Source organism: Armigeres subalbatus, chromosome 1, assembly GCF_024139115.2.
Source record: "Armigeres subalbatus isolate Guangzhou_Male chromosome 1, GZ_Asu_2, whole genome shotgun sequence".
Classification (NCBI taxonomy): Eukaryota; Metazoa; Arthropoda; class Insecta; order Diptera; family Culicidae; genus Armigeres; species Armigeres subalbatus.
The window spans coordinates 112,728,881-112,737,602 of NC_085139.1; the positions used below are offsets into that span (position 1 = coordinate 112,728,881).

An 8,722-nucleotide genomic window follows, 5' to 3' on the forward strand; every position below is an offset into this window, starting at 1 on the left:
CAGCCTCGCTGACGCTCGCTTATACCTTCCGGTGCTAGTACGCACCCACGCTTGACGGACCCTTCCGTCTCCGGACACTATGGGTTCTTCTACCCCATACTGCTGATCCGTCCTGCGGTCAATAGTTGGATATTTTTAAGTTTGTTGCGGCGTTCGACACTGGTTCTTAGAGCAGATCAAACACTCGTTGTTTTGTGGATCAGCTTAAAAATATCCAGTGAATCAATCCGCACTAATTATCGGGCCTTAACTAGCAACTTTATAGTTGTTTATATAAGATTAGGCTTCAAGCGCTATTGCGATTCGGTTTCACCAAATTCTCATCAGATCGGAGGACAAGCAGGTGCAGCGATTCCTGTTTATGTCAGGTAGCGAAGAGGCTCCACAGATATTCGTGATGGACGTGGCGACTTTCGGATCCACGTGTTCGCCCAGTTCAGCGCAGTATGTGAAGAACGTCAATGCGAAGCAATTTGCGAAGAGGTACCCGGAAGCAGCAGATGCAATAGTCAAACGTCATTACGTGGACGATTACTACGACAGTGTGGACACCGTGGAAGAAGCGATCAAGAGAGCCAACGAAGTGAGATATGTTCATTCGAGTGGCGGTTTTCGAATTAGGAACTGGGTGTCTAACTCCAATGCGTTCCTGCAGGCGGTTGGCGAGCAAAGCGGTGAGTCGGCAGTACACTTTAGCGAAAATAAGGCTGCAGAGTATGAACGTGTGCTGGGCGTAGTATGGGATACGATAGAAGACGTCTTCTGTTTTGAGACCGCTTCGAAGTTCGAGTGTTCCAAAGTCCTCCGAGGAGAAGAACGTCCCACCAAGCGGATGGTACTCAGCATAGTCATGGCACAGTTTGATCCGGCCGGATTCCTAGCTCCAGTTACCATCCTGGGTAAAATGCTGGTGCAAGATCTGTGGAGAACAGGATGCCAGTGGGATGATGCGGTAGATGACCTATCATACAAAAAGTGGACGCGGTGGACGAGCATGTTGGCGAATGTCCAGGCATTTAAGTTGTCGCGCAGCTACTTCGGCACTGCGAGGTCCGATGAAATCCGGGACGTACAGCTGCATATATTTGCGGACGCGGGTGAGACGGGGTATGGATGTGTGGCATATTTTCGTGCCATGGTGCGTGGAGAGGTGAAGTGCACGCTAGTGATGAGCCGGGCGAAAGTTGCTCCCTTGAAACAAGTGTCAATTCCGCGCCTGGAGCTTCTGGCGGCGGTACTGAGTGCACGGATGTCACATACGGTGCTCGAAAACCACAGCATATCCATTAGCAAAGTGGTATTTTGGATAGATGCAGAGGTGGTACTATCGTGGATTAGATCCGACCAGCGCCGCTATAAACAGTTCGTTGGTTTCCGCATCGGAGAGATCCTGAGCTTGACGAGACCAGCAGACTGGCGGTGGGTTCCGACAAGGCTGAACGTTGCAGACCTGCTGACGAAGTGGGGAAAGGATCCAGATCTACATCCGAGTGGTCCGTGGGTACGAGGCCCACAGTTTATGTACGACCGGGAGGAAAATTGGCCGAGGAAGAGTTTGCCGCCGGCTAATACGACTGAGGAACTTCGGGTTCATCTGTTGCTACACGACGTCAAGATACCAGCGGTTCTTGTTGACGCGAACCGCTTCTCGAAGTGGACGATCCTGGTCCGAACGATAGCGTGCGTGTTTCGGTTTGTGGCGAACTGTAGACGGAAAAAAGGGAAACTGCCGATAGAAACGTTGCGAGCAACGAAAAGTCAGCTGAAGTCGCATATATTAAATGCGGGTGCGTCGGTTCGACTACCACTACAGCAGAAGGAGTACGAGCAAGCAGAGCGATGCTTGCTGAAGGTAGCGCAGTCGGAGAGTTTTATCGATGAGCTGAAGGTGCTGTCGAGGAACAAAGATCGTCCGGCGAGCCAGTGGATGGCACTTGAGAAGTCTAGTCCGCTATACAAGCTGACCCCGCTGGTAGATGAGTATGGCTTGATCAGAATGGAGGGCCGCGTGGAGCGGGCAGAGTTTCTACCGTTCGACTTGCGGTTCCCAGTTATTCTTCCGAACGACCACAGAATTACGAAGCTGATAGTCCAACATTACCATGAGAGGAGTGGCCATGGATACCGCCAGGCGGTTAAAAACGAGTTGCGGCAGCTGTACTACATTCCGCATGTAGATGCAGTGGTGAGAAAAGTGTCGGCGGCCTGCGTCTGGTGTAAAGTACATCGCTGTCGTCCCCATGCTCCACGGATGGCTCCACTACCAGTGCAGCGCATTACGCCGAATCTTCGGCCACTAAGCTACGTGGGCGTCGATTATCTGGGGCCGTTTGACGTGACTGTAGGGCGTCGAACAGAGAAACGTTGGATAGCGCTGTTCACATGCATGGTGATACGAGCGGTACATTTGGAGGTAGCCCACGGATTGACAACACAGTCCTGTTTGATGGCGATACACCGGTTTACCGGTCGCCGGGGCTGGCCGATTGAATTCTTCTCCGACAACGGGACGAATCTGCGAGGAGCAAGCAAGGAAGTAGTAGAGGTTGTACAGGGCATCAGAGATGACTGTGCAGACCAGCTGACGAAGGGGGCATCAGGGACAGCAGGGACAGCATGGACCATGTCCAAGGGCTTGACGACCCCTCCCCAGCTGTCTGCGAGTCAGGGAGAACTGCCTAGGGCGTGGTGGGATTTAGCAGTGGGCTCTGCTAAAATCCCTCCCAAAAAACCACAAGTGCCCGTAATCAGACTCTATCAAAGCGACTGTGTGCCGCTTCAAAAGCACAAGCCCAGGGAGTGCCAATTGGCATGGGGAGTGTCCCTACTCCGGTAGGGTAGCGCGTGAGCTGCTTCGGCAGGGAGTGAGTGATCTGGTTGTGCTGAGGCAGGAGTGTCATAGCGCGTCACCGCTATTGTCACCTCGAAGCGCAGCAGAAGTCTGAGTATGGACTGCGCATGCTGAGGTAGGAGTCGAGGTACCCATCGACACCTCGAGGCATTGCAGTGGAGTGTTAGAGTGAGCACCCGAAAAAGGGTCACATGGAGCGAATGGTCTTTGGAGAAGCTGCTTCGGCGGCAGGGTAGTAGTGGGTTGTACCCACACACCTACAGTTGTGCACATGTGGTGCATGGGGAGTGTCCCTGCTTCGGCAGGGTAGCGTGTGGTCTGCTTCGGCAGTGGTGTGATTGATCTGCTCGTGCTGAGGCAGGAGTGTCGTAGCGTAATAACTGTAACTCCCAGGCAGTTACCGCTATTGACACCTCGAAGCGCAGCAGAAGTCTGAGTATGGACTGCACATGCTGAGGTAGGAGTCGAGGTACCTATCGACACCTCGAGGCATGGCAGTGGAGTGTTAGAGTGAGCACCCGAAAAAGGGTCACATGGAGCGAATGGTCTTTGGAGAAGCTGCTTTGGCAGCAGGGTAGCAGTGGGTTGTACCCACACACCTACAGTTGTGCACATGTGGTGCATGGGGAGTGTCCCTGCTTCGGCAGGGTAGCGTGTGGTCTGCTTCGGCAGTGGTGTGATTGATCTGCTCGTGCTGAGGCAGGAGTGTCGTAGCGTAATATCTGTAGGCCCAGGCAGTTACCGCTATTGACACCTCGAGGCATGGCAGCGGAGCGCCCGGGAGAGCATCCAAGTAAGACTCAAATGGAGTGAATGGTGTGCGAGCACCCAAGTCAGTCTCGCGTGGGACGAGTGCCTGTGTGAGCGATAATGAGCGAGTACGCTTAATACTGCCATCCCCCCAGAAGTAGTACTGCGAGGTAGTTCCTGGGGGAAACGATGGTGGAGCCCAAGGGAGTTTAGTCGGTATTACTGGTATGGTCGAGTCCGACACTCCAGTACACTTCCGTGTGGTAGTTTGGCAACTACAATGCACGTGTACTGGGTTAGTGTGTAAATGCATTCTCCCTTGTAAAAAAAAAAAAAAAGACCAGCTGACGAATGCAAGGACGAGGTGGACGTTCAATCCTCCCGCTGCGCCTCATATGGGGGGCGTCTGGGAGCGGTTGGTGCGTTCCGTGAAGGAGGCGTTAACAGCGTTGAACGATGGAAGGCGACTGACGGACGAGATTTTGCAGACGGTAATCGTTGAGGCTGAGGACATCGTCAATTCTCGTCCCCTCACCTACGTGTCGCAACAGAACAACGAGGCAGAAGCACTAACCCCAAACCACTTCTTGAGGGGTGGGTCACCGAATCAGCCAAGCGGTACACCGCCGCCACCCAATCCGGCAGTGGCTCTCCGGGACGCCTTCCAGCGGTCCCAGCAAATAGCCAGCGTGATGTGGGATAGATGGATCAAGGAGTACGTGCCTTTGCTGAACCGGAGGTCCAAGTGGTTCGGCGAATCAAGACCGTTGCAAGCAGGAGATTTGGTGTATATCGTAGATGGTACCAACCGTAAGTGTTGGGTTCGTGGAGTGGTAGAAGAACCCATAGTGTCCGGAGACGGAAGGGTCTGTCAAGCGTGGGTGCGTACTAGCACCGGAAGGTATAAGCGAGCGTCAGCGAGGCTGGCCGTGATAGAAGTTGAGGAAGGTAACCCTGAGCCGGAAGTGGCCTCCGGGGCAGAGTTACGGGCCGGGGAATGTTCTGGCAACCCTGCCCAGACGCAGCCGCATCACAACCAATATTTGGCCGATTAGGCAAATGTCAGTTCACAGCGGATATGATGGTGAGAGTGAGTGATAAAATTAAAGCGAGGGAGAAACATATACAGAAAAGGGGAAAAAGGGAAAATATAAACAAATGGCCGAAGTTGAGTAAACAGAATTAGTAGCGAATCGAAGAAAATTGTATTGCAAGAGGAGAGTTGAACGGTGAATAAATCTAGATTGTATTTGAGGTAGAGTGAATTACGTGGAGTTTGGTCAGCAGATAACAATTAAGTATACTCTGACGCAGGACAGTACAGTGGTGCTCAAACTATCGAAGACAGCCCACGGACTTTTAGACGACAATTAGACGAACGACACAGAAAGCGAGTAGAACAGGCAGACAAGTCTACGTGGACGATTGAGACGGAAGTTAAAGGAGAAGAACAAACTAAAATTTTTGATTTTGTTCGGACGGTCGGATTTTAAACGAAACCGTTTTTGAGAATCATCCTTTCAAAGGTTGATTCTCAAAAACGGTTTCGTTTAAAATCCGACCGTCCGAACAACATGTTTTAAAAAATTTCAATTTAATGAAATCATTTTGTGGCTACCAAGAAAGGTGCCGTAATTGCAAAGTGGATTGATCCGTGGATAAAATGACGCATTCATACACCAAAACATATAATTTTCCGAACTTTTTAATGTTGTCGCATCAACATTTTATTTTAGAGAAAAAAAAAACCAGCTAGCCCTCAACATTAGGATCTACAAATGTCAGATCCGAAGCAGAAAGAAGAAGAAGAAGAAGAGAAAAAAAAATCTACGACCTTGACTCTAAAAATATGAAACAAAATTATTTTCTACGCGGATTTTTTTTTATTCGTTTTTTTTTTTTTGTGTTATTTATATAAAACTATTTAATAAAAATTTCGCGGAAAAAAATTAAATTTCGTTTCGTTTCGTGAAATTTCGAATTAAATGGACCCGGATTTCGTTTCGTTTCGAAGTTTCGGAAGAAAATTTGAATCTCGTTTTGCTTCGTTCCGATCCAACAGTTGCATTTCTAATTTCGTTCCCAAGCAGCACAAATTGTTTCCCTACTGAAAACGTCATTGCAACTATTCGGAAAGAAACAATCTTTGCGTGTGTGCCATCAAATATAACTCTCTTGCAATCTAAAAAGCGCAAGAGGTGGAGCCTGGGGAAACATCCTTCGATTGCAGTAAAATTGCAATAATGTTGCAAAATACTACAGCGGAAAAAAATTAAATAAAAATATAAAACTGGATTCGATTTATGGATCTTGTGATTGATAGTCCTTCACTCTACCACAACACCATTCAACACTTCGAAGGGACTGCATGTTGACTCACAATAAAAACCATACGATTATAAAGTTTTGTACTCGGGTTTCCTGTTACTTGATTGCACCATCACAGGAAAAAAAATGTGAGTTGTCAAAACGTTGAATGATGCTAAATTAAGTTTCGTTTCGTCAGGAAAAATTGAGTTATCGCATACCCTTAGTTTCAAATAACAAGCTTTCGGCTTATGTGGGAAAATTAAATGCTGAGCTTTGGGAGCATTCGGGAAATTTTTTTTTTTTTCAAATGGAGAAAAATACCTAAACTTTTTTGCAATCTACTACAAATGTCATGAAGGCTTCGCCCTTTGACGGAAGGCCCGTGTTATCCACAAACAATGATTTTTGACATCCTGATTCACCAGGTAAGTGATGTAAATTGTTATACCAGTGGCGTAGCCAGAAAATTGGTCTGGGGGGGGTTTTCTGAACAATTTTTTTTTTCAAAAAAAAAATTTGTTCTAAAAATTTTGTCTCTGGGGGGGGTTTTATGCCCAAAACCACTGCCACTGCCCACTGCCCACCACGCCACTGTGTTATACAATATGGGTAACAGTATGCCGCCTTTGTGAACACCAGCACCAGCGATCTGCTTTCTCTATATCAAGAAGAGCAACTCCAGTCGAATATCTTTCAGATTTGTTACGTCGAATTAAATTCGTAGCTCTTAACAACTGATGATTGGTTGAATGCCCAAGGGAAAACCATATTGCTCATCAGCAAAAATAGAATTGTCATTAATATGAACCAACATTATTTTTAAAATAATATTTTCAAACAGTTACCCCAGTTAGAACTAGACGCCTCAGCTGGATTTTAGTCCGGCTTCAAAATTTGAACAACTTTGACATTTTTTCATTTATCTGGGAAGTCTTCTTCTTCTGCAGTGGCTCTACATTCCAACAGGAACTTGGCCTGCTTTCAACTATTAGCATCTCCTCAATTATTAACTGAAAGCTTCTCTATACCCGCCAATGTATGGGTATTAGGGTGGCTCAAAAAACACTTTTTCAAATTTTTTGATGGGCCGCCCTCTTATTTGGTTCTATTTGGTGCCCTGATGCTCTGGACAAAATTTCAGCCAAATTGGTGAACGTTTGGGCGGTGCTAAACTCATTGGAAGTTTATATGGACAAATATATGCAGAAACATCCAAAAACAGTGATTTGCAGTTGGACGGCACAGTTTACGGACAAGAACCATTATACTCATCTAGTTCTTGTAGAATTAAATACGAAATGTTATGCTGAAAACCACGAGAAGATTAGAGTTTATTAGGCAAAGATATTAGCATTTTACTGGAGTGTTGTAGGGGTGAATTTATTTCTTTTCAAAGGTAAAAGAAACGAAATTTGCTCAAACCCCACTTCAGAGAAATGCTAATAATTTAGCGGGGGAAACTCTAATCTTCTCGCGGTTTTCTGCATAACATTCTGTATTAAATTCTTCAAGATCTGAATGAGTATCATAGTTCTTCATCGTAAGTTGTTGAGCCACCTAATGGGTATGTATCTTTTGTGTGGCAAGTATAATGGATACCCTATGCCAAGGAAGTTGAGAATGTTTCCTACCCGAAAATATTTTAGACCGGAGCGAAAATCGAGCTCGCCATCTCCGGATTGGCAATCCTACGCCTTTGCTCGCTACTGGAGACCACGGGAAGTATTATCTGGGAAGTAAGCCAATTGAAAAAATGGTTAATAAAGAAATCAAAAAGGATAAAGAGCTCTCTGGAAGTTTCAAGCTGAGCAAGTTTTTGAGCCCTTTCGCTATTTGTTAATAAAATCTTATTTCCCTTTTTAAGCGCTGGAATTGGCTTTTGAAGTTTTTAAGTTTTTTGTTTCGAAAGAAAGGGTTTCAAAATGGGATCCAATTTTGAGACATTATTCGCAAAGTTGGTATTTCTCAGATTAACGAAGTTTTGGAAATTTCTGAGGAAACGTTCCCATGTAATACGGATATGGGACACAATAAAGGCCTTTTCCAAATTTTTCATATTATTTAGTTCACTTTTATTGATGTGAACTAAATAAAACACTCGAGAAATACCCGTCTGGGAAGTACCAGAGCAAGATTTCTTTTTCATCTTGATTACTTGGACTGGTGAAAATCCAGTTGTCGACGTATCTGAAAAAAGCCGTTTCTCAGTTGAATACTGAAAATTGTGTTATCGCATACCCTTATACATGTACTAGCAGCTGTGATAGAATATGCCGGTATTGTCGGATACATACCGGGTTGATTTATCTGTCCGTGTAAGTTGAATCCTCCATGTCGCTATTTAAAGAGTTAAAATCACATAGAAATAGAATTCACTAACCTAAATTTAAAATTAGATCTATGCGCCGATTGAAATTTTACCGGTGGCGCCACAGTGGCGGGCCCCCATACAAATGTCGGCCAAAACCTAATATGTTGCTCGAATTTTCAACCAAAGAGTAATTTTGGGATGCTAAATTCATTTTGAGGTTACAATTGTTATCCAACATATACTATGCTACTCGAGTACTTCTGGAGGCGCAAGCCTTAAGGTCTGAAACAGAGTCCACATTCTAACATTGAAGCAGTCAATTTCCAGCTTTGGAGCAGCAAAGGAGCAAATCGCCACACTAACCACCGGAAAGTAGACCAAAAATAGGTTTCAATACATAATACCAGATCGTTCCGAATCGTTCCCGAAAGAACTTTAGTCAAATTTTCTTTTTCCATACTAATTTGTTCGGGAGATGCTTTACATCATTAACTTTAACA

The 8,722-nt window shown here is 45.9% G+C and overlaps 1 protein-coding gene across 1 annotated transcript; it reads left to right on the forward strand.

The window, feature by feature from the left end:
- Positions 1-397: 397 nt before the first annotated feature.
- On the forward strand, positions 398-4,656 carry LOC134206440 (uncharacterized). Its single transcript, XM_062682156.1, has 2 exons — positions 398-2,570; positions 3,941-4,656. Exons 1-2 carry the CDS (start codon positions 398-400, stop codon positions 4,654-4,656), a joined length of 2,889 nt encoding a protein of 962 aa, XP_062538140.1.
- Positions 4,657-8,722: the final 4,066 nt, after the last annotated feature.